Source organism: Neolamprologus brichardi, chromosome 20 (assembly GCF_056152115.1).
Source record: "Neolamprologus brichardi isolate AB-2024 chromosome 20, ASM5615211v1, whole genome shotgun sequence".
NCBI lineage: Eukaryota > Metazoa > Chordata > Actinopteri > Cichliformes > Cichlidae > Neolamprologus > Neolamprologus brichardi.
This window is the reverse complement of record NC_142123.1, coordinates 13,832,906-13,856,365: the sequence shown is the minus strand read 5'-3', so window position 1 is coordinate 13,856,365 and position 23,460 is coordinate 13,832,906. Positions and strand designations below refer to the sequence as shown.

Below are 23,460 nucleotides of genomic sequence, written 5' to 3'. Positions count from 1 at the left end.
AGTGTCCAAGCATTGTTTTGTTTTTTCCCTTTTCATGCTGCGCTCCCCCTGCAATGGCTCTGCGCCCCCCCTAGGGGGCGGGCCACACACTTTGGGAAGGTCTGACATAACCTCTGCCAGGGAGGTTGTTAGTGTTTGCATCTGTGCCTGATATTCTGTCTTATTGTCTGTAAATAGGATAACTCAAAACTTTTTTAATGAATTCAGATACAAAAATAAAAAAAACCTTGTCGGGGTGTAGTGTGGGCTCATGTGACCAATCCGTTTGATTTCACCCAACATCCACAGAGGTCTTCAAGGTTAGTGTCATGATCTGTTGGTCAAAAATTGACAAAAAGCCTTATAATTTAGGAAGTATGACTCTTAAAAGTGTACTGTGTATTGTCATCATGTAGAAAGTAGTGTATAAACATATGTCACATTTGACCTGTGACCTCTCCATTAATAAATTGATCTGAAGGTCGAAGTGCTAGTAATGCCATATAGAGCTATTTAAAACCATGTTTCTTACTGCCAGTTTGACAGCATATAGACATATGGGAACAATTTATTTAATTAAAATGAATTGAGTTTCTTATTTCCTTCTAACTTTCCCATCTTACTCTTGTTTTAGTTTTTTTTTAATACATTTCCTGAAAAGTCCACAATTTTCAGATTAGATTAGATTAGATGAAACTTTATTAATCCCTCAGGTGAGTTCCTCCGGGAAATTCTCTTTCCAGTAGCACTTACAGAAGTTGCATGTTACAGATACAATCAAGGGGAATCAGAGCAGAATTTACATGCATTTTTTTACACACACACACACACACACACACACACACACACACACATATATATATATATAATATGGATAAATAGGAATACCTGTGGATTGCACGTTTGAGTGAGTCTATTGCACAGTCGAATATAAGAAGAAATATTGTGAATATTGCACAGTGTAAAAAAACCCACTACAGCTCAGTTGTTCCCGCTCTCCTTTGTCCCCCTGGTCCAAGTTACAGCAGCTTGTGTTAGTATGTGTACACAAAGATTATAAAAACACAGAATAAAATTGTAAGAAGTCACCAGTTGATGCAGTTTAAGGACACTTGTTCTTCTGTGCAGTCTCACCTGGAGCTCACGTTTCCAGTTCATGCCATTGTGACAAAAGATTGTTAAAAAATAGTTAAAAGACATCCATGAATGCACAGCTAACTGCTCTTCAACCTTATAAAAATTAACGTGCATTTTGATTATGAACCACTTTTACAAAACCAAAAGCTTCAATGTGTTTAGTGATTTATATGTCTAAAAAAACAGGTTCAGTTTGTACCTGAGAGAGCGGCTTGGTGGCGCTGAATTATATTTCCAATAGAAACACAATTTCATATGTTGTAGTAACAACATACTGCCACAAGATGGCACCCTAGACCTACTTTACCATGCTGTTTCAGTAAAAAAGACAAAGTGACAGAGCCTTGAAAGAGTGACAGAGACACTTTTTATGAACTCATCTGTAAGGTGTCACCTTTTCTGTAGAATGAAGAAGTGCTTCCCTTCTTTTAAAGTAAATACAGGCTTACAAAGATCCTCTAAACATGTTTCTGAAATAATCCTAAACACAATCATTAAATCAAAAATGCAAGAAACTATTTATTTAATCACTGCTCTTCACTTAATTACTGAACTTATTAAAAAATAAACAAATACTTTTTTCTTTTTTTTTTAAAGAGACGTTTCTGCTGTGACTTCACTGTGGTTTGTATGTCCAGGCAGGAGTGTGACATCTCAGAACAGCAGAGGATTGTCGAGCACGGCCACTCCTGCTACGAAGCCCCCGTCTGAGTGTTCTGAGCTCTTGGTCCTCAGCAGATGGCCCACACACTCATTTGTCACCATGTCTTTACCCTGCCTGTAAGAAAACAAAGAAAAGGCTAAAATTAGAAACAACCACTACATTGGGAATCTGCAAATACTTCTAAAAAAAACCAGCCACAAACAAAATGAGTTTAATATCATTGTAGTAGTGGTCACATACCTTACATATGCTCCAAACACTCCCAGTTCACTGAGACAGTTGCTTATTTTCAGGGGGCTGCCTTGTTTCATCAGGTAGTTCCTTACAGGGGTTGGATGGATTTTATCCATCAGAATATAGGCTGTACGCTCGGTACTCTCCTTCACTTGTTCCAGGACCTGGCAGATCTCTGATCCATAAAAGTTGTTACCTAGAAAAACAATACTACACTTAAGTACAGATAAAATGGACATGGCTAGATAGGAATTATTTCACATTAGCAGATGAACAAACTTTTGTAAAACCCTTTTTAAAATTAGTGAAAAGAAAGTTTAGTTTTACCCAGGGAACCACACCTGGCTACATTCGGCCAGTCTGACAGGCATATGGAGAGATCTTTATTTGGCTGGGTTTTTTCCTACTTATGTTGGCTAATGCTAGCCTGCTTGCTAGTACAAGCAAGTTGCTACATATTTAGAATAAAAAAATATTAAACAAATACTGCCTCAAGTAGTCTTTCTTTCAGATGCTCCCTTTAGGGGTTGCCACAGCGGATCATCTGCCCCTTTGTCATGTTATCCCTCCTTTGTCACACCAACCCTGTGCATGTCCTCCTTCACCACATCCATCAATCTCTTTGGTTCTTCGCTTCCTCCTGCCTGGCAGCTCCATCTTCAGCTCTGCTACCTCCAGCCCAGCCTCCTGTCTTTTTGTCAATGCCATTGTCACCAAACCATACATCATAGCAGGCCTCACTGCCATCTTGTAATCCTTCCCTTTCACTCTTGCTGCTATCCTTCTGTCACAAATCCCCTCTGACACTTGTCTCCACCCACTCCACCCTGCCTGCACCCAACTCTTTACTTCTCTTGTGTGCTGTCTGTTGCTGTGGATAGTTGACCCCAAGTATTACATCTGATCTACCTTCACTATCTCTACTTCTTGTATCTCCACCATTATACCTGCCTCCCTCTGACTCACATACATGTATTCTGTCTCACGTCAGCTGACTTTCCTTCACCTTCTCTCCAGAGAATCTGTTGTGCTCTTTTCAGCACGAAGCCACACTCCTGCTCACTGATCGTCACCTCTTTTTCACCTAGTCTCAGCAACTTTGTCCCACAGCTTGTTGATTTATCCTTGTACAGTAACTATCCTGTAGTTACTACAGCTTTGCACATCTGTCTTGTTCTTGAAAATCAGCAGCAGCACACCTCTCTATTCCTCGGGGATCCTCTCAGTCTCTGTTAAACGGTCTGGTCAAGTTGCCCTCTCGTCTAACTCCCCTCCTCCATCCTCCTCTCTCTTTCATTTTCTACATTCATCAGCTCCTCAAACTTCTCCTTCCAGTTCATGTGTAAAATTACTGCTAAAATAGCTCATATGAACCCTGATACTGAACTATGTATTTATCAAAACAAATGATCTGATATTACAAAGAAAACTAATGATTGCTTTTTACAATATTAGCCCAGAGTGATGTAAGGCAGGGTGGTTAGTCAGCCATAACTTGCTAACTTGTATCTAGTAGCTTTTTCACATCCTGATCAATGTTGTTGTCAAGTGTGTCTCGTATACACTATTATCTCAGTCACAGTACAGCATGCATGAATCACAGTAGATACACAGTAACGCAAAACAGCAGGCAGTCATGTATGTGTCGTCACTGTTTTGACGGAGGCTAGCTCATACATGGAATGCAAGCAAATGCTGCACGTGTGTGCAGATCCATGCACTGCTTAAACTTCCCGAGTTTAACAAATGGTGAGAAACCAACACAAGTTCCATCATTTGCTTCTGGTGTTAACATCAAGTGTGCTTTATTAAAAAGTTCAGTTTACCTCCTCCTTCTCGCTGAGGCTTCAAGACAAACCGCTCTGGTGCTGCCAAGGCCATTGACACTGTTTTGTCCCCCTCTGGACCCTGTAGACGAGCACAACCACAGAGAAATAAATGAGAGGAATAAAATGTGAATGATATTGCTTACACTGAACATCAACACCCAGGTGAGGATTATCTAATGCCAAACTTTCCAAAGAATGAAAAAATCGTGTGCTTTTTCTCACCATGTCTAGAGTGTAGAGGCCGGCGAACGTCGCTCGGATCTGCTGCACAGCTTGAGGCTGGTCCGGGAAGAACCTCTCCAGGACTCCAGGTCTGGCGAGCACTTGCTGAACCTTCTTGGTACCAGCCAGCTGAGTGCTGATATCTGGACACTTCACAGCTCGAGAGCGCTCCATGAGGAGACGAGCATCCCAGCTCTGCAATTGAAAACAGACAATGAATTCTCTGCTTGTCTTTTTATCATTAGATGATTTTCCAGCATAAAACAGCCTCTACCATTTCACTAACTCTTGGAATCTTATTTCACTGCTGCTAATAACGTTTTACACACTGTCGCAGGTTTTTTAGCTTTGTTCGTTCAGATTTTCTCGTGGTTGAGATTCCTGACAAAACAGCCAGCACACCGACCAGCAGAGCGTGACAATAGTTGGTTTATATTACGCTGAGATTTGACAGACAGAGACAGAAGAATGAAGGAGAACAACACAGACTCACGCTATCAAAGAGAACCTGGACAATAGATTCAGCAGTTTGGCTTAAATTTGCAAACTGTTTTAACTCGTTATGTCCAATTAAGTGTTGGTTCCAGGGTGCTCGCCAGTTTTCCTTCACTTCCTGTTCCTGCCTGCAGAATTAACACACAGCTGCACATATCTACACACAATGTTGCAGAGAACATTGTGGCTCAAGAGTTGGCAGTTTGTCTTGTAATCGGAAGGTTGCCGGTTCGAGCCCCGGCACCAACAGTCTCGGTCACCTACTGGTTGCCTACCGCCTACTAGTGGTGGTCAGAGTGCCCGGTGGCGCCAGTGTCCGGCAGCCTCGCCTCTGTCAGTGCGGCTACAATGTAGCTTGCCATTACCAGTGTGTGAATGTGTGTGTGAATGACTGAATGTAGGGTAAAGCGCTATACAAATACAGGCTATTTACCATCTAATCACCCATTCAGGCTGACACAGCGACAGGTCTGTTGTCACTTATATCAGCCAATCAGGGCTAGACTTCGTGTTGCTAGGCAGGGAAAGAAATAAACTGGATGATAATGACGTTCCAGTTTCTCATGAATACGAATCATTTTAAGTAAGTCTGCATGTTGCATGTTTCTAACTAAACTCTAATGTAATGTGACCTGTTCAGAAGGGTAGTTGTCAGGCATGTAACCATTCCTGAAATACACCACGGCGACCTCTTTGCCGTCCCTGAAGTGAAAGCGACATAAAAGACACATTAAGGACCACTGCTATGCGTAACACATAGTTTTTGTTTGAGAATGATACACTTAAATAATGTGTCAGTGCATTGTGAGCTGACAGAAATCGACTTACACAAAAAGCCTCTTGTCCTGATCAAGGCAGCCTGCTTTAAAGACGTCTTCAAACCGCAGTCTTATTACGTGAATGTTTCTGAAACACGGCATGTTGGTGAAAAGCACAACTCTTCAAATGCTTTAAGATAATGTTTTAACTTCCACACAAAGAAAACATGCAGGTATGAGAGCTCTAACCCTTCACATGTAACACCTACCTCTTCCAAAGTTCATACTCAACGAATCGCTGATCAAAGATATTTCTCTGGACGTCTTCCACCAAGAACACGACGACTGCTCTGCAACGACAACAACTGCACCTCAAAATTTCTGGACTTTTGGTTCTCACGGTTTTAATTTTAACTGAAATGATTTGCTTTTTGGTGCCCCATACTACCAAAACTGTCACTGGCCTTTGTTGTCCTGAAGAAATGTTTGTAATTTTATGATGCACTGAGCAACCACACCAGCAGAAGCAGTGTTTGAATGTACAGTTCCACTGGCAAGATGTTTTATTCTGGATATACTAATTAATTCATCATGTATGGTGACATAATTAGACCAAGTGAATAAAGCAAAAAGCAATCAACACCATGTCTGGCATGTACTTGATGATTGTACTTCATTCTTACTTCTCTGATCCATAGAGCTCCCAGGCTTTGGCAATAGCCTTGGCCAGACCAGCTGCAGGATTATTATCCGGGATACGCTCGCTCTCCTCCAGCCTGCCGGCCATCTTCAGGATATGTCTGTCAAGCAAGATTGTAAGCACTCTCAGCAAACCTAATCACAGCACATTATGCATCATTATTTCCTGACCATGCCTCGAACAATCCAGTCTCACTCTCCCTCATTCAACTTAAATAAAGATTGTAAATAAAAGATGGACAAAGCCACCACCATTCCATCCCCCAGTCATTAGCAAAGTCACGCTGTGACGCCTTAAGATGAGCATTTTTGCTTGCAATAATATCGTATCGTGCGTTAAGTATTGTGATAATATCGTATCGTGAGTTGTATGGTGATTCCCACCTCTATAGGCTAGCAACTTGTCGATCAATCCTGCCTTATATAGTCTATATTAAATTAACTTTATATTGTATTTAATAAGACATGACATTAATGAGCCTATAAACTCATAACAGGGGCATTTTCATGTAGACGTCTATACAACGGAATATCTTTCACAACCACAAGAGGCGCCCCCTCTTGGCCATTGAAAAGAATGCAGATTAAAAGAACTTCTGCAGTGGCTTCATTTTTCAGACACAAAGGCTATGTCTATCTTTTATACAGGGTGGGCCATTTATATGGATACACCGTAATAACATGGGAATGGTTGGTGACTCTTCACACACTGATAGCAACACCGCAGGAGAAATGCCAGCACAGGCATCCAGTATCCGTAGTTTCAGGTGCTGCACATCTCGTATCTTCACACCATAGACAATTGCCTTCAGATGACCCCAAAGATAAAAGTCTAAGCGGGTCAGATCGGGAGACCTTGGGGGCCATTCAACTGGCCCACGACGACCAATCCACTTTCCAGGAAACTGTTCATCTAGGAATGCTCGGACCTGGTACCCATAATGTGGTGGTGCACCATCTTGCTGGAAAAACTCAGGGAACGTGCCAGCTTCAGTGCATAAAGAGGGAAACACATCATCATGTAGCAATTTCAAATATCCAGTGGCCTTGAGGTTTCCATTGATGAAGAATGGACCCACTATCGTTGTACCCATATACCACACCAAACCATCACTTTTGTTGTTCCAGCAGTCTTGGAGGGATCCATCCAATGTGGGATCGTGTGAGACCACACCATTAACATCACCCTTCACATAAAAGTTTGCTTCATCACTGAACAAAATCTTCTGCGTGAACTGAGGGTCCTGTTCCAATTTTTGTTTTGCCCATTCTGCAAATTCTGTGCACCGATCTTGGTCATCCTCGTTGAGATGCTGCAGTAGGTGGAGTTTGTAAGGGTGCCATTTGTGAGTAGCTAATATCTGCCGAAGGGATGTTCGACTAATGCCACTCTCCAGTGACATGCGGCAAGTGCTACGCTGTGGGCTCTTGCTGAATGAAGCTAGGACAGCCACTGATGTTTCTTCATTAGTGACAGTTTTCTTGCGTCCACATTTTGGCAAATCCAACACTGAACCAGTTTCACGAAACTTAGCAAGCAGTTTGCTAGCTGTAGCATGGGAGATGGGTGGTCTCGTAGGGAGTCTTGCATTGAAATCGGCTGCAATGACCCGGTTACTGCGTTCACCAGGTATTAACGCAATTTCGATCCACTCCTCACATGTTAACCTCTTCGACATGTCAATGGCTGTGAACAAAGTTACTTGTAAATAACTCATGAAAGAATAAAGTTACGTTGAAACCAAGCACACCATTGTTTTTCTTGTGACATTACCAATAAGTTTGATGTGTCACATGGCCCTCTTCCTATTGAAAAAACAAAAGTTGTATCCAAGATGGCCGACTTCTAAATGGCCACCATGGTCACCACCCATCTTGAGCAGTTTGCCCCCTCACATATACTCATGTGCCACAAACAGGACTTTTGTCCAACCATTCCCATGTTATTACGGTGTATCAATTTAAATGGCCCACCCTGTAGATTGTTTATAGCTGTATTAAATCCCAAACCTACTGACAGCAAAGCAAAGAGATTGGTGTCAACTGAAGGGGAAATAAAGGAATGTGGGGTTTTTATTTATCTTTTTTTAAAAAAATAAGGTAAAGCAGCTGTGTGAAACGGTGGCTATAAAGATGACAGTAAATATATTTGAAGGTCTTGGCCAACATGATCACTCTTACTGCTGAGTTCTAGTGGCTAACCTACAGAATATGGGGGACACATAAATGACCTGCTTACCTGTGTACATCTGGCGTGTGCGATGAAAGGCCTCCGACACCGGCAGCAATGGTGTTGATCTCTATCTGCTTTAGCGAAGGCGTGTCATTCTCTCTCTGGTCCAGCATGTAGTCAGACCGATTGAGACCCAACACAATGGACTGTAACAAAGGCAAAGAATCCCAGCTGCAGCATTTGGTCACTTTATAATCCATTAATAGGTTTTTATGGTCCCAGCTACACTGTTGTAAGAACCTAATGGTTTTCTTCATTCTATGAGTTTTTCAGAGTTTCAGAGAATTTTCAGAGTTTTAGAAAATTGTGAAGAACTTTGTCAAGCAATAAAGCAAAACAGCTGATAATTGAAACAAGATTTTAGTTTTAGCCAAAATATAGCTTTTGCCTCTCACCCCTCTCCTCCCTGTCGTTCCCTGTCTTTCTTTCTCATAAGAAATCTCTCAGGATTTAATGGCTAGCATACGAAGCCCAAAAAGAAAAGAGCCTGCATCATCAATCCATTTCCAACTTTTTAAAAAATTCCCTCCAAAAATGGCCCCAAAAGAAGCCAGATAGAAAGGTTTTCATGGTGAAAACACACAGTGGTGCAGGTAACCCAAAACAGCCAACACCACAAAGGAACAGATAGGCTGAAAAATCATTCCTGTAAACGTTAACACAACCTCACACCTGCAGTGATGACCCAAGATGTTCATTCTACAAATATATAGCGTTATTTTTGTGCCACTATTCTGAGCGCATGTAAAAAAAATTTGCAGGTGCAAGTGTTGCATTTTGAGGAGAAATGTATTTTGAGCGAAGAAAAGCTGAATTTGAGTGAACAGAATTCATTGCTGCGTGCAGAAAATGTATTTCAGTGTTTGCTATTATTCACACATGCACAATAGCAGCCCCTCTCGCTCAGTTTTTGCATTTGCGCTTGCTCGCAATGTGTTGCTTGCGCTCTCAACATTTCTGCCCGTGCGCGCTCAACTCTTTCTCTACACCGTTATATTTGTGCCACAAAACCAGCCAATCACAGACTTGGATGCAAAAAAAATCTGATTGGCTGTTTTGGTCTCCAATCAGCTCGAAATGACGAGATGCAATATCCCAGAATCCATTTTGTCCAAAACTCAAACGAGGCAGTTGCGGAGAAACACGGTGTGGCGGAGTTTGAAATATTACTCTTTCTGGGTCACAAAATAAACTTTTAAGATATTTTCATGTCAGAATGTTTCTGTGTAAACTTCAAATATCTGCTCGATTTATCAAGACATCACATATTTGCATAAGTGCTCTAATGTTTTCGGAGATGCCTGTTACCCACCAGCTGACCGCATAGCTGGACTGGCCATTGGGCATACCGGACATTTGCCCCGTGGGCCGATGGTGATTTTTCATGTTTATGTTTGTTTGTTTTTGTAACGGTATAAACAATGAAAGGTGGTGGATTAGCCAATTGGTCATGATCAACTCTGGGCTGGAACAATTACAATACATCCGTATTGAAAGGAAAAGGAACGCGATTCGTCCCAAACTTCAGCAACGATGAAAAAAAAAGACACAAAGCTGAAGTTATTCTGTCTTTGCTGCACAGCTGCCTCTTCTCCCCTCATTCTCCCTCCCTCCCTCTCCTGTTGCTACTTCAATCATGAAACTGATCAATGATCAGCTGATCGTCTCTCTTGTTTGTTTATCGCCCACTTTACGCCAGAAAGAGGAAACCAGCGGATGCGCTAAACAACAGCAGCTTGATCAGCTGTTTTTTAATATTACTTTCTAGTATCAGCTGATGTTTGCTAGAGCCACAGCTGTAAATGCTGCTCATGATATCAGTTTTGATATGTGGTGAGAGGAAAACATTAAGGTGATACAAATCATACATATATACCAACAAGACAGTGTACGTCACTGTCACAACAGTGTTTGTTTTAGTTCAAAGGCTTTATGGTTTTCCTATAATACCTGGTGGTGTAGTCGGTGATTTTTTTGTCAGTTCAGCCTTATATATTATGTTTGTGTTTGCCCACCCGGTCAGCTGGTGGGTAACAGGCATCTCCGAAAACATTAGAGCACTTATGCAAATATGTGATGTCTTGATAAATCGAGCAGATATTTGAAGTTTACACAGAAACATTCTGACATGAAAATATCTTAAAAGTTTATTTTGTGACCCAGAAAGAGTAATATTTCAAACTCCGCCACACCGTGTTTCTCCGCAACTGCCTCGTTTGAGTTTTGGACAAAATGGATTCTGGGATATTGCATCTCGTCATTTCGAGCTGATTGGAGACCAAAACAGCCAATCAGATTTTTTTTGCATCCAAGTCTGTGATTGGCTGGTTTTGTGGCACAAATATAACGGTGTAGAGAAAGAGTTGAGCGCGCACGGGCAGAAATGTTGAGAGTGCGAGCAACACATTGCGAGCAAGCGCAAATGCAAAAACTGAGCGAGAGGGGCTGCTATTGTGCGTGTGTGTGAATAATAGCAAACACTGAAATACATTTTCTGCACGCAGCAATGAATTCTGTTCACTCAAATTCAGCTTTTCTTCGCTCAAAATACATTTCTCCTCAAAATGCAACACTTGCACCTGCAAATTGTTTTTACATGCGCTCAGAATAGTGGCACAAAAATAACGCTATACAAATACTCTATTTGAAATCCAATCTTCCTTAATTAGAAACTGTTTGATTTTTTTATACACTCTTTCTTTTCACTACTTTTGAATCCTTATTGAGTGCAAGCAAACAGCTTTGTTGGATTTAGCAACACACCAAGGCCTTAGAGCCCAAACAGCTCAAGTAAAATGATGATGGTAAATGGAATGATAATTGTGCAGCACTTTGCTCTAACTGAAAGGAGCTTTTTACTGCAAACCCTATTCACCCAATCACACAAACGCATCCAAACTGCCTTGTCTAACTTCGCACACACTGGATGCACTGGGGGAAACTCTGGGTTCAGCATCTTGCCTAAGAAAACTGGAATCTGGACAAACTGGGTAATCAATCCGCCAACCTTCCAACTGGCAGACGCTGCCTCCTGAGCTCCCCCCTAACACCAGTGTCATCGCGGCTGTGCTGACATGCCTGTGACCTGCCTTCTTTAAGGATCTGTTGGTGGATTTTGAACAACCTTGCAGTGAAATCATCCACAGCGATGGTGCTGTAAACAGACACTTTGTTAAAATCTTGTCAGCAGGTTTTTCATCACAGTGTATTCATTTTGAATTAAACTAACGGGTCATTTGAAGACAGACTTCAGAGACTGTGACAATAATGAGAATTTTGCCAAGAGTTTTTTTCTTCCAAACCACACACATGAGGTCATAATGCATCCTACCTAGCCAAAGCTTCTTGTAGGAAATCTGCATCCTGACTAATCTTGTCCACCAGGGTGTTGTAGTGTGTCTGCACTGCCAGAGCCTGGGAGAATACAGCTTTGGGTACAGGTGTGGGGAACAGTGTGAATGGAGCAAAGGAGACCACCTGAAAAACAAGATGTAAAATGTGAGGAAAGAGTGCTGACCAGGGGAAACAAAACAAACAAAAAAACCCAAAACTGTTGGACAAACACTGGAGATGGCTTATGGACTCAAAACACGGGCTTAATAAAGATCTCTCTGAAATCCTCTGCCCTAAGGCAGAACAAATTCCTAACATGACTTCACATTCAACACGGCCTTTTCATCAGCAACGGTTTAACATTCCACTGGTATGTGATCTCTGTTGTTGAGGCTTATTACCTAACATATGAATTCTGTTAAAGATGCTGAAAAAAATGTTTACATACTTTTTTTTTTAGTTTAAGCTAGGGATGCACCGATACCACTTTTTTGGAAACGAGTACGAGTACTTGCATTTCAGTACTCGCCAATACTGATACCGAGTACTTAATAAAAACATGATTTAAATTTACAGATAACAGCTTTAGTCCTATAATTTAACAAAAAAACAACAACAAGGGACTAGTTTGGAATTAAGAACATTTATTTAAAATGAAAAGCATGTTGTATGCAACATATTACAGAATAAATAATTATAAAAAACAAAATTTAATTTTAAATTTGTTAGTCTGTTTCTCTGTTTAGAAGTCTCACTAGCACAGTCACAGCTGGGATGACATCAGAGGCTAGTGCGTCGTAGCTGCTCACTTTTTTAGTTAGTTCCTCAAAGGGGGCGAGGATGGCAACAGTCGTCTCCATAAGAGCCCATTGGTGAGCGGTGAGATAGTCAGGGAGTTCATGCTCGGATACGCCCAGCCCTCGCTTTTGCTCAATGAGGGACTGGAGCACTTAATACGTGCTGTTCCAGCGCGTCTGTATGTCCTGCTGCAGTCTCTTTATTGGCTGGTTGAGCTGTCCCTGAATGTCCTCGAGGCGGGAGTAGGCTAAGGTGGAATGTTTAAAATGCCCAACTATTTTCCGTCCCACTGCGATAGCATCAGCTATGCTCCTCTGTGCTAATAAGCATGGGTAAATAAGTGTGGGTAAACTCTTTGTACTCGTTGTCGTGTTAGGATTTTGGTGCTTGATTAAATTGCTTGTGTTAAATGCGCTACCTTTTGAGCCTCCTCTGGACAATTTCGCTGAGGACAATTTGCAGTCCGCCTTTGTTTTCGCGGCTGACTTGTCTCGCCTCCCCTTCTCTCAGCTCTGAGCTGCAGCCGGGGCCTGGGGGCGGGCACTCGGGGCGGGCACTCGGCGCCTGTGATTAACCCCTTACATGCCGCTCTAACATAGACAGGTCTCAGACCGTGGTATCGGTCCCCGGTATCGGGGGACTTTTAACGAGTACGAGTACTTTAGAAAATGTAGTATCGAGGCCGATACCCGATACCAGTATCGGTGCATCCCTAGTTTAAGCATTTATTTAAAGTATAACTACTTCACTACTTTGCTCATGGCCATTCAATCACATTCAGCTAAAACTGGACAAACAGATTAAATCAGTTGTTAATGTCAGTCTCATTCAGTTCGGTATGACTGAATTAACCCTTTGTTTTAAAGACCTGCAACTGGTCATACGCTATATTCCCAAAAGTCTCCGTCTGGCGATCCGATGGACGACTCTGGGTTTGTCCATTGCCAGGAGAACTGTGCATTGGTCTTAATATGACAACTATTACACGTTTGCAGCTGGTCTAAAATACTGTAGGTTACCTATTAATGGCTTAAGAGACGCAAGACCAGATTCCTGAAATTTTAGCCTCCCTTCACTGGTTACCTGTTTGTTTAAGAATCAGTCAGTCAACATGTTCCCAGTAGTTCCATAATCCAAAAGCAACAAGGGAACGTGCTTTGTTACGTGGCTTCACTAAACCTAACACCAGGAAAAGTATAATATTACAAATATACACTACATGTTACAAATATGTAGCGTCTTCCCCTGAATGAATATTTTGAGGAAATGTATTCTCATGGTCTGTAGCTTTACTCTTTCAGGTGCAGTTGTTGGGTGGGGCAAGAACGAATATAATAAGACGATTCAAAATCATACATGAGCAGACTTGCAAATTTTAAACGAGTTTCACAAGTACACGTTCCCTCTTTAAGATTATATAACTATACTAACAATTATCCAACAATGAAAAACCAGTGAAAGTGCTTCTAGCAAACTGAAAGTACCTAAGCACTGAAAGTACTTTATACAACTTGCCTCATTCACCCATTCACACCCATTCATACGGGCACTTTTTTATATACTTTTTATATGTGTTTTCTATCTAACATTCACACACATTCACACAACCTGTGGATAGTATCTTGCCCAGTGACATTTGGCATGCAGACTGGAGCAGCCAGCCACGATCAAAGCTTCCGATTAGTAGATGACCTGCTCTACCTCCTGACCTACAGCCACCCCTCAATGCTACAACCGCTACATGCTACATGTGTGTATAATTCGCACCTCAGATGAGTTGGGGGTCTCCTGGAGCCTCATTAGGACACCCTGTGTAACAGCTGAGTCTTTTGCCCCCTCTGCCAATTTTTTTATCAAAGCCGAGTTCATCAGCATCTCGTCTGGTATCCCCTGCGCCATTGTCATTCACCTGAAGTAGGATAACCAAATAAGATTACTATTACTGCTAACGTTATTACCACAGTGTTTACTCATCACTTAAATTTCCTAAACTGCTTTAAATGATACACATATACATATACACAATACACAAGCGTAAATACTAAAATAAATTATATTTAAATAACAATAATTACAATGAAACACGTCATACATCGATAGTAACATTAAACAATACATTAAATATTTTCTTTTCTGTAATAATCGTGTTATAGGATAGTTTATAACATCAAAACAACACATGTGGCTAACTTAGCTGCTTAAGTTTTAACCAGGTCGTTTAACACCGTCTGTTAGCAGTCACCGGTAGTAGAAGCTAGTTAGCTATCAACCTAGAAGGTTCCTTTGGACTGTGCTCTCATCAAATACTTTCACACTTATGCAGAGAGCGATTAAGACTGCCACCCAACAACACACATTCATCAAGAATCTAATATGGGCAACAAGGCAAAGTAAACGTAGCCGATGTTTTACCTGATGGGTACAATGTTGCTGTTGAGGGGTTGCTGCTGCTCCTGCTGCTGATAGTGCTGGAGGGCAGGGCTGTGCTGGTCTGAGACTGTAGACATTAAAAAGTCCATAGGAGAGATGGTAGCTGATTAAACAAGTGTCATGAGATAATAACAAAATGCAAAGATTGGTGACAGCGCTTGGAACCATAAGGCAACAAAAAACTGTGAGAAATAATTTAGGCTCTGCCTGTGAATCACTCTTTGCTTCTCTTCTTCCTTCCATCCCATCATTTCATATATCACACTCCACTTGCTGTCTATGTGAGAACAAAGCACAACCTGCTATTGCAATAAACTATAATCTAATTATCCACACCTAACAACTCTTGCACTTAATCTATAATAAAATGATGACAGAAAAATGTTATAGCACTGCCTTTAGTAGCCTCACACAGCTCCTACTGTTTCCGCCTCATGTCCTTACCAGGCATGTCTGGACAATGTCATATCATGAGTAATAATTATTTTAAAAAAATCCATCTAAATGAAACACACACATGCACGCACACACAGTGACATTTTAGACCTTCTTCAGAATACTGTATATACTATGGGCATCACTGTGCTGATCCAGAATCCTTACATTATTATTTATTACTAGAGCTACAATAATAAAGCAATGAGGAGGGGGAAGTAATAAATATGAAATAATGTATTTATGATGATTCCATTTGTTTCACTATCCACTCTGTGCAGGGGCAAAGCTTATTACATTTTTAAACTGTAGAGATACAATAATTTTACTGCTGTAAAATCCAAATTTTGTCTTATTTAAAATATAAATCTAATATAATCTGCTTCTTAATGTATGTTCTTTAAAATACAGCGTGTGTTTTTTAATATATTATGATTATAATAATGCATAATTATGTGGACATGCATATTAGATCGTTTTTTTAGTGAAATATAATCCCTCCAGAAAGGCAGGAAAAGCCCGGAAACTTACTTTAAAACTAAATATGTTCCCTAAAACGGTGACAGAGCTGCAGACCCATGACAGCCTTACACAGGTAGCCAGCAGCTATGACCAGCACTACATGTGCAGTTAATAAAAGGACAGGTAATGTTTGTCACGCTGTTGCACACACAGCCCGCTCATTTGTTTCAGTTCATCAGTTGCAACAAGACAGCTTACCAACGTGTACATAATAAGCTAATACTCCTGTTTGCTATAGACTACAGTGTACGCTGTACACCTACTTACTGGTTTTGTCGCATCAGTCTGTGTCTCTGAGTTAATTTGTGTTTCTCCTACAGCTCCGGACTGCAAAAAATGTGCGTGCTCTTTGTGAGCTCGTTCCCGGCTCGTAACCAGGGCGATCATTGGTTAATGGTGATTGTGGTGTTCTGTTTGAGTATAACCTGTGTTATTGTGAAAGGGGGGGGCGGAAACAGGAAGTAGATAATAAAGGTTTGAGTTTGAGTGCTCTACAAGGTGTCGCTTGAATCCTTGCCTAAAACCACGACATGGTGTCAGAAGTTGGATCGCAGTAAGAGCCTTGTCATCGGGGAGTGACAGCAAGCGGCTTTGGGAGCGGTAAAGAGTTTTTCTCCAGACGATAAGATGTCGGACGAAGAAGCGGGAGCTAGCGCAACAGCTACACAGCCTCGCACGTCACCTCCCCACCAGCAAGCTAACGGCGGCTATAATGCTAACGCCAACTTACCCCCGAATGCCACATTCACCATCCAGCCTCCCGAGCTGTTTGATTTCTCAAAGCCACAGCAATGGGAAAAGTGGATAAGGAGGTTTGAAAGATTTCGACTTGCAAGCAACCTGCACCTTAGCTCAGAGGCTAACCAGGTAAACACACTCATCTACTGCATGGGGGATGAAGCAGATGATATCCTCCGAGGGCAAGCTTTATCGGACATACAAAGGCAGCAGTACCAAGCAGTAAGAGACACTCTGGATACGTACTTTGTTCCCAGGAAAAACATTATCTATGAGAGAGCCCGCTTTAATCAAAGAACACAGCAAGCTAATGAGACTGTTGACTTGTTTGTCACCGCACTTTATGCTTTAGCTGAAAACTGCAGTTGTGGTGCACTGCACGATGAGTTAATAAGAGATCACCTCGTCGTGGGTCTGAGGGACATCAGCTTAGCGGAGAGACTTCAAATGGACAAAGATTTGACATTGGAGAAAGCGGTTAATCAGGCCCGGCAGTCTGAAGTCATCAAAAAACAACAGACAGACATCAGAGGGGAAAATAAGATGGAAATAGATGCTGTGACAGCGAAGCACAGGGAACAAAAGCATTCAACATTCAAACCCCGAAGAGAACGTAAATGCACAACAAAGGACAAAACACCAAATGGGAGATCATGCTACAGGTGTGGGAAAACCCCTGCGCATGGTAAAGGACAATGCCCAGCAAAAGATGCAACATGTCACTCATGTGGTAAAAGAGGACACTTCAGTAAAGTGTGTAAATCTGTTAAATCTGTGCATGTGATAGAAACAGACAAAAGTGATGATACACCTGTGTTCCTTGGTTCTGTAGACGCAGGTTCAGATCCTTGGTATGCAGACTTTACTATCAGAAACCACAAAGTTAGATTGAAGATAGACACAGGAGCTGACGTCTCTGTTATCCCAGGCCAGATGTTTTACTGCATAAACCAAAATGAGACAGAGTTAAGTAAACCAGATAGACCACTGTTTGGTCCAGGTGGTACTCCACTTGATGTGTTGGGTATGAGCAGAGAAACAATTTGCAAAGGTGAACAGGAAATACAGGAAAATGTGTACATTATCAAAGATTTGCACATAGCACTGTTAAGCAGGCCAGCAAGTGTCAAGCTGAACCTTGTGTGTAGAGCTGACAGTATTGACATGAATGTGTTGAATGAGAACTACCCAAAGCTGTGTCAGGGATTAGGTTTAATGCAACAACCTCATACGATTAAGTTGAAACCCAATGCTGTGCCTTTTTCCCTGGCCACACCAAGACGGGTCCCCATCCCTTTGTTAGGAAAGGTGAAACGCGAACTGGAAAGAATGGAGTCCATGGGAGTAATCAGCAGAGTTGAAGAACCAACAGAATGGTGTGCAGGTATGGTCCCAGTGCCAACAAAAAACGACTCTGTGCGTATTTGTGTTGACCTCACTCACCTCAATGAAGCAGTGTGCAGAGAAAAGTACATCCTGCCTTCGGTTGAACAGACACTTGGATCCCTGGCGGGAGCAAAAGTCTTCAGTAAGTTAGACGCAAACAGAGGCTTCTGGCAGGTTCCATTGTCACCAGAGTCAGCACACTACACAACATTCATTACACCCTTTGGGCGCTTCCACTTTAACAGACTTCCCTTTGGAATAGCATCAGCCCCAGAACATTTTCAGCGTAGAATGTCAGTGATCCTTAATGGGCTGCCAGGTGTGGTTTGTCACATGGATGACATCCTCATTTGGGGACAGGATCAGCAGGAGCACAACGCCAGGCTGTACACAGTGCTCAATAAACTGCAAGAGGCCGGTGTCACACTAAACCTGGAGAAATGTGACCTGAACAAACAGGAAGTGAAGTTCCTCGGACACGTTTTGTCTGCGGAGGGAGTACAGCCAGACCCAGACAAAATTAGAGCGATCACAGCAATGAAAGAGCCATCAAACGTCAGTGAAGTGCGCAGCTTTCTCGGGATGGTTAACCAATTAGGCAAATTCATCCCAGGACTGGCCGAAAAAGACAAGCCCCTAAGAGACCTGCTCTCGAAGAAAAATCAGTGGGTTTGGAGCTGCGCACAGCAAAAAGCATTCAATCAGCTGAAAGGCGATCTGACGTCAACTCCCATTCTTGCACTCTATGACCCAAACAAAGAGGTAAAACTGTCTGCAGATGCTTCCTCCTATGGATTGGGAGCAGTCCTATTTCAAAAAGAGGGAGAGCAATGGAGACCTGTTGCATATGCGTCTCGTTCTTTAACGGAAACAGAACAGAGGTATGCACAGGTGGAGAAGGAGGCGCTTGGACTAACATGGGGTTGTGAAAGATTCAAAGATTTTCTCATCGGGAGACACTTCTCCTCAGAGACTGACCACAAGCCACTCATCAGCCTGCTAGGACAGCAAGCTCTAACCGAGCTTCCACCTAGAATCCAACGGTTCCGCCTAAGGCTCATGAGGTACAGTTACACCATCTCACACACTCCAGGCAAAGCACTCCTCACAGCAGATGCACTGTCACGTGCACCCGTTAACCAAGGCCCTGATTCTAAGGCTACAGCTGAACTACTGGATGACACAAATATATATGTGGATGAAATAGTCAAATGCATGCCTGCTACCTCGACATACATCACACAGTTAAAGAAACAGCTTAAAACCGACAGCATATGCTCAGATGTCATGGCTTTTTGTCAGAGCAGCTGGCCAGAATACAGCCATCTCACAGGCCCAATTAAAGCATATTGGCCACACAGAGACACCTTAACAGTACACAACAATCTGCTACTGAAAGGCACCAGACTAGTGATCCCTACTGCTATGCGCCACTCTGTCCTCATTGCCCTACACGAGGGACATCAGGGAATGTCTAGATGCAGAGAGAGAGCCAGCGAGACAGTATGGTGGCCTGGTCTGAGTGGGCAAATGAACTTGTGAAAAACTGCACCATATGCATCAAAGAGCGTACCAACCCAGTGCAACCTTTAATGCCAAGCCAACTCCCTGAGAGACCATGGCAAAAAGTTGGAGCAGACTTTTTTACGTTTAACAACAGCAACTACGTGCTTCTGGTGGACTACTACTCTAAATTTGTGGAAATAGCCAAACTTACTCCCACAAGATCGGAGGATGTTATAGTGCATCTAAAATCAATCTTTTCCAGACATGGGATTCCAGAGTTTCTCTACAGTGACAATGGACCTCAGTTTTCAAGCCAACAGTTCAAAGACTTTGCAGCAGCCTATGGGTTCAGGCATGTAACAAGCAGTCCAAGATTTGCACAAAGCAATGGTGAGGCTGAGCGTCATGTCCAAACTGTGAAAAGTCTGCTAAAGAAAGCAAAAGACCCATATCTTGCACTTCTAGCTTACAAAGCAACCCCACTGGCTAATGGATATAGCCCTGCGCAACTACTAATGGGACGAAGACTGCGCACGTCAGTTCCCCAGCTTCCTTCTCTGCTCAATCCCAGCCTGCCCAACAAGGCTACAGTGTTGACAAAAGCGAGAGAGAGAGAGTGATGAAGGACAGTGTTGCGTACAACAGGAGACATCGTGTGACAGAACTTCCTCCACTCTCACCGGGACAACCAGTGTGGATTACAGACACTAGGCGTGAAGGGACTGTCATCTCCTCTCACTCCACACACCGCTCATACATTGTAGAGACCCCTTCAGGAGCCATCAGGAGAAATAGGCATCACCTCCAGCCATTGCCAGATGCCACTCCAAAGTTACAAACCCCAATTACACCTGTCAGTCCAACAGAGAACGCCCTGCCTGCTTCAAACCTATCGGCGGCTACAACTCTGACTCCTAAGACAGAAGACCCAGGTCCTGTCAGAACTAGGGCTGGCAGGGTTTTCAAAAAACCACAAAGACTGGACTTGTGAAAATAAACAAAACAAAAAAGAAAAACATGGGTTTAAAAGTAAAGGAAAAAAGGTTGAAGAGAAACAAAAGTTTCTATGAAAGGTTCTAAGAAAAAAAAGTACAGTTTTCATATATGCAGTAAATGTTCTTGTAAGTTTGATGTTTTCAGCGAAAGGAGGATGTGGTGTAATCTGTTTGAGTATAACCTGTTTTATTGTGAAAGGGGGGGCGGAAACAGGAAGTAGATAATAAAGGTCGGAGTTTGAGTGCTCTACAAGGTGTCGCTTGAATCCTTGCCTTGCAAAACCACGACAGTGATCATGTGACTGATGCAAGCCAGATCCTTTTATTTAGCAAAACTGTGATTAACAGTTAAATATTATTGTTGAGGGGCACAGACAGGACTCCGCACGCACACACACATTAAAAAAAATAAAAAAATTTTTTTAAAAAGTTGCCTCAACAAAAGGGCACTTTGGGCACCCATCAGAAAAGGGGCGGGTGCTCAAGCCCCTCTAGGCCCCCCCCCCCGCACGTGCCTGAACCTTATATAGAGCAGAGATACTTGACCAGTGTTGGGGAGTAATGGAACACATGTACTGCCGTTACGTATTTAAAATACAAAATATGAGTAACTGTATTCCGTTACAGTTACCGTTTAAAAAGGTGGTATTTAGAATACAGTTACTTTGTTGAAATAAATGGATTACACGGCGGTATTTCCCTGTTTCATATTGTGGTGGGCAGGGGCAATTCTAGGATCAGAGCTTTGGGAGTGCTGAGCACCCAGAGAGCTGCCCAGCCAGGCAAGATAAACTTTACTTGTCACAATGAGACTTCTTCCCTGTCTCTGTCAGTCCCTGCATCCTTAAATGTCTCCAGTTGTCCCGAGATCTCTATAACTGTCTCCTTGGTGCATTTAAACCCCTGTTTCTCGCTGTCCTCATTGTCTGTTGTCTTCATCTCCGTTATCACTCATCATAATTTTACCATCTCTGTGCAAGTCTGCAAATTTCTTTATTAAATCATAAGATTCTTAAATTCATCAAGTCTCTCTGTGCCTGGGTCCTCGTCACAAAACATGACATCACTGTTTTGTACATTTTAACACAATTTAATCCCCACATTTGTGAAAGAAAAGCAAAACACTTTTTTGAAAAGTCTGTAACAAAACCATCAAATCAGATCAAGGTTATTTAAATGCTGCAAAAGAAGAATGGATTGGAATACTGGGGGAGAATAATGAATGATGCTCATAGTGAGTAAAAAGTAAACTGAGTGCATTTTTGGACAGAGATTCACTTTTAATGTGTATGTATAATATAATACAGATACATAAAAAAATACTCCCAAAACAATAAATTATTACAAATAAATTTTTACAAAATATTAATAAAAACTATAAAAATGGAGGCAACTTTGCCTGTGGTAGAATGTATACAATGTATGAAAAAATCTTTACTGCAGATACTAATTTTACTCATTTAATAATAATAATTTTGTGTTGTAAGATTTATGACTTTCATGCTTTCATAGTGGTACTTGGGAGAGCTTGACATTTTTATCAGGTGGTACACACTGTAAAAAGTGTGAGAAACACTGATAAGTGTATGTGTGCTTTTAGAAAACATTTAAAGCTGCAGTATTTTGAAACAAGCTAGCTTAAAACATTTTTAGAATATAAACAGAGCATCTGCTTCTCTTTACAGCTCCTCACTCCACCAGGGCTGTTTGGCACTTTCTGATAGTGTGCAAATGTGATGTATGTAATGCAGCAGACATACAGACAGCTGGACAGTCCAAAAGCTGGCCTACCTATTACTGGCTGAGGTTTTAGTAGAGTTGTGGCTGAACTACATAAAAATATATCATTAATTTTAATCTCCCCAATCCATTATAATGTTATGTTGGAATGTTGTTAAAGAGGGTCAAAAATGTTTCAACCCAGTTTGTTTTGCAGATTCTGTATAGCAGCTTTAATATAGGGAGGACACAACTTCCAGATTGTGTAAGTAAAATCAGGTTTCTTCTCTTTGTCAGTTTAACAGTTTCTGTCTGTCACTGTTCCCTGTCTGTTTTCTTACCTGGTTCTTCCTGACCTTGTACTTTCTCCTCACATTCCCCTCTTTCCTCTCTCCCTCTTTGGACTAACAATCATACACAAATAGATTATATTCAATTAGATGAAAAATTACATTAAAATGAACAAAAATACTATTAAGATCACTAACAAAAAGTCCTCTCTCAGTGTACTTTCAACCAAAAGGAAAATAACTAAACCACATGAACAACCAATACAAGATATAAACATTGAAACACTGATCCAACATTATTCTTGATTTACGGACCATTTGATTTTACACTTTTACCTGAATGTGGCTCCTTTTTTTGAAAAAACTTCCTTATATCCATTATGAACCTAGCTGTCTCTCTGTACACACACACACACACACACACACACACACAACAGGAGTTATAAGGTTAATCGGCATCCAGTCAGTTAGCTAGTTAGTATCCATTTCAAACAGGACAGTGGTAACAACAGTAGGCTACGGACAATTTTAAGTTTTAGATTTTAAATAGGTTATATACATTTCAATGGGAGCAACACGATGGTCAAATGTCGCTGAATTTACTACAGAGCAGGACGGATTATAGGGTAGCAAACATCGTGGGAAAACACGTTCTCAACACTGCAGGTTACCTGGTGTAATGCTTTTCAGCTAAAAAGAAACATGGTCTGACTCCTACCTAACTATATAAAGAGTAACTGAAGGTTAAATGCAGCTAATATGTCCTGTTTTAAGCCAGGCACTTACACCTCCGCTCCGCTGCGTCTCAGCCAACATCGCTCTGGCAGCAAGAGCGCTAGAGCCAGAGCAGGGGAGAGCTGGAACAACCCATTTTGGAAGGGGGGAGGGGTTATGTATACTTTTGTTGTTAAAATCTTACGTCTCAACCAAGTACTGAATGCTTTTTATATTTTTAGTAGTGTGTCACACAAACAGCAAATATTGTCAAAAAAAAAAGGAAGAAATCTTTGGGGGTGCTTTGATTCATTTTGGGGGTGCTGAAGCACCCCCCAAAATGG

At 41.8% G+C, this 23,460-nt stretch overlaps 1 protein-coding gene across 1 annotated transcript; it reads right to left on the bottom strand.

The window, feature by feature from the left end:
* Positions 1–1,511: 1,511 nt before the first annotated feature.
* Positions 1,512–18,950, bottom strand: LOC148096929 (glutathione synthetase-like). Its single transcript, XM_087833334.1, has 14 exons — positions 17,318–18,950; positions 14,794–14,878; positions 14,149–14,290; positions 11,582–11,727; positions 11,329–11,404; positions 8,257–8,396; positions 6,002–6,118; positions 5,588–5,668; positions 5,389–5,466; positions 5,193–5,262; positions 4,066–4,260; positions 3,841–3,922; positions 2,021–2,210; positions 1,512–1,894 (listed from the first exon to the last, which is right to left on the bottom strand). Exons 3-14 carry the CDS (start codon positions 14,284–14,286, stop codon positions 1,771–1,773), a joined length of 1,437 nt encoding a protein of 478 aa, XP_087689460.1. The 5' UTR covers positions 14,287–14,290; positions 14,794–14,878; positions 17,318–18,950; the 3' UTR covers positions 1,512–1,770.
* Between the last annotated feature and the right edge of the window lie 4,510 nt (positions 18,951–23,460).

Bases quoted from the DNA above. Each gene is read 5' to 3' on its own strand.
- LOC148096929 (XM_087833334.1), bottom strand. From the start codon at position 14,286: ATGACAATGGCGCAGGGGATACCAGACGAGATGCTGATGAACTCGGCT. The intron at 6,119-8,256 runs GTAAGCAGGTCA...CTTGCTTGACAG, and splicing joins CACACGCCAGATGTACACAG to ACATATCCTGAAGATGGCCG. The intron at 5,263-5,388 runs GTAAGTCGATTT...CTTTCACTTCAG, and splicing joins CAGGACAAGAGGCTTTTTGT to GGACGGCAAAGAGGTCGCCG.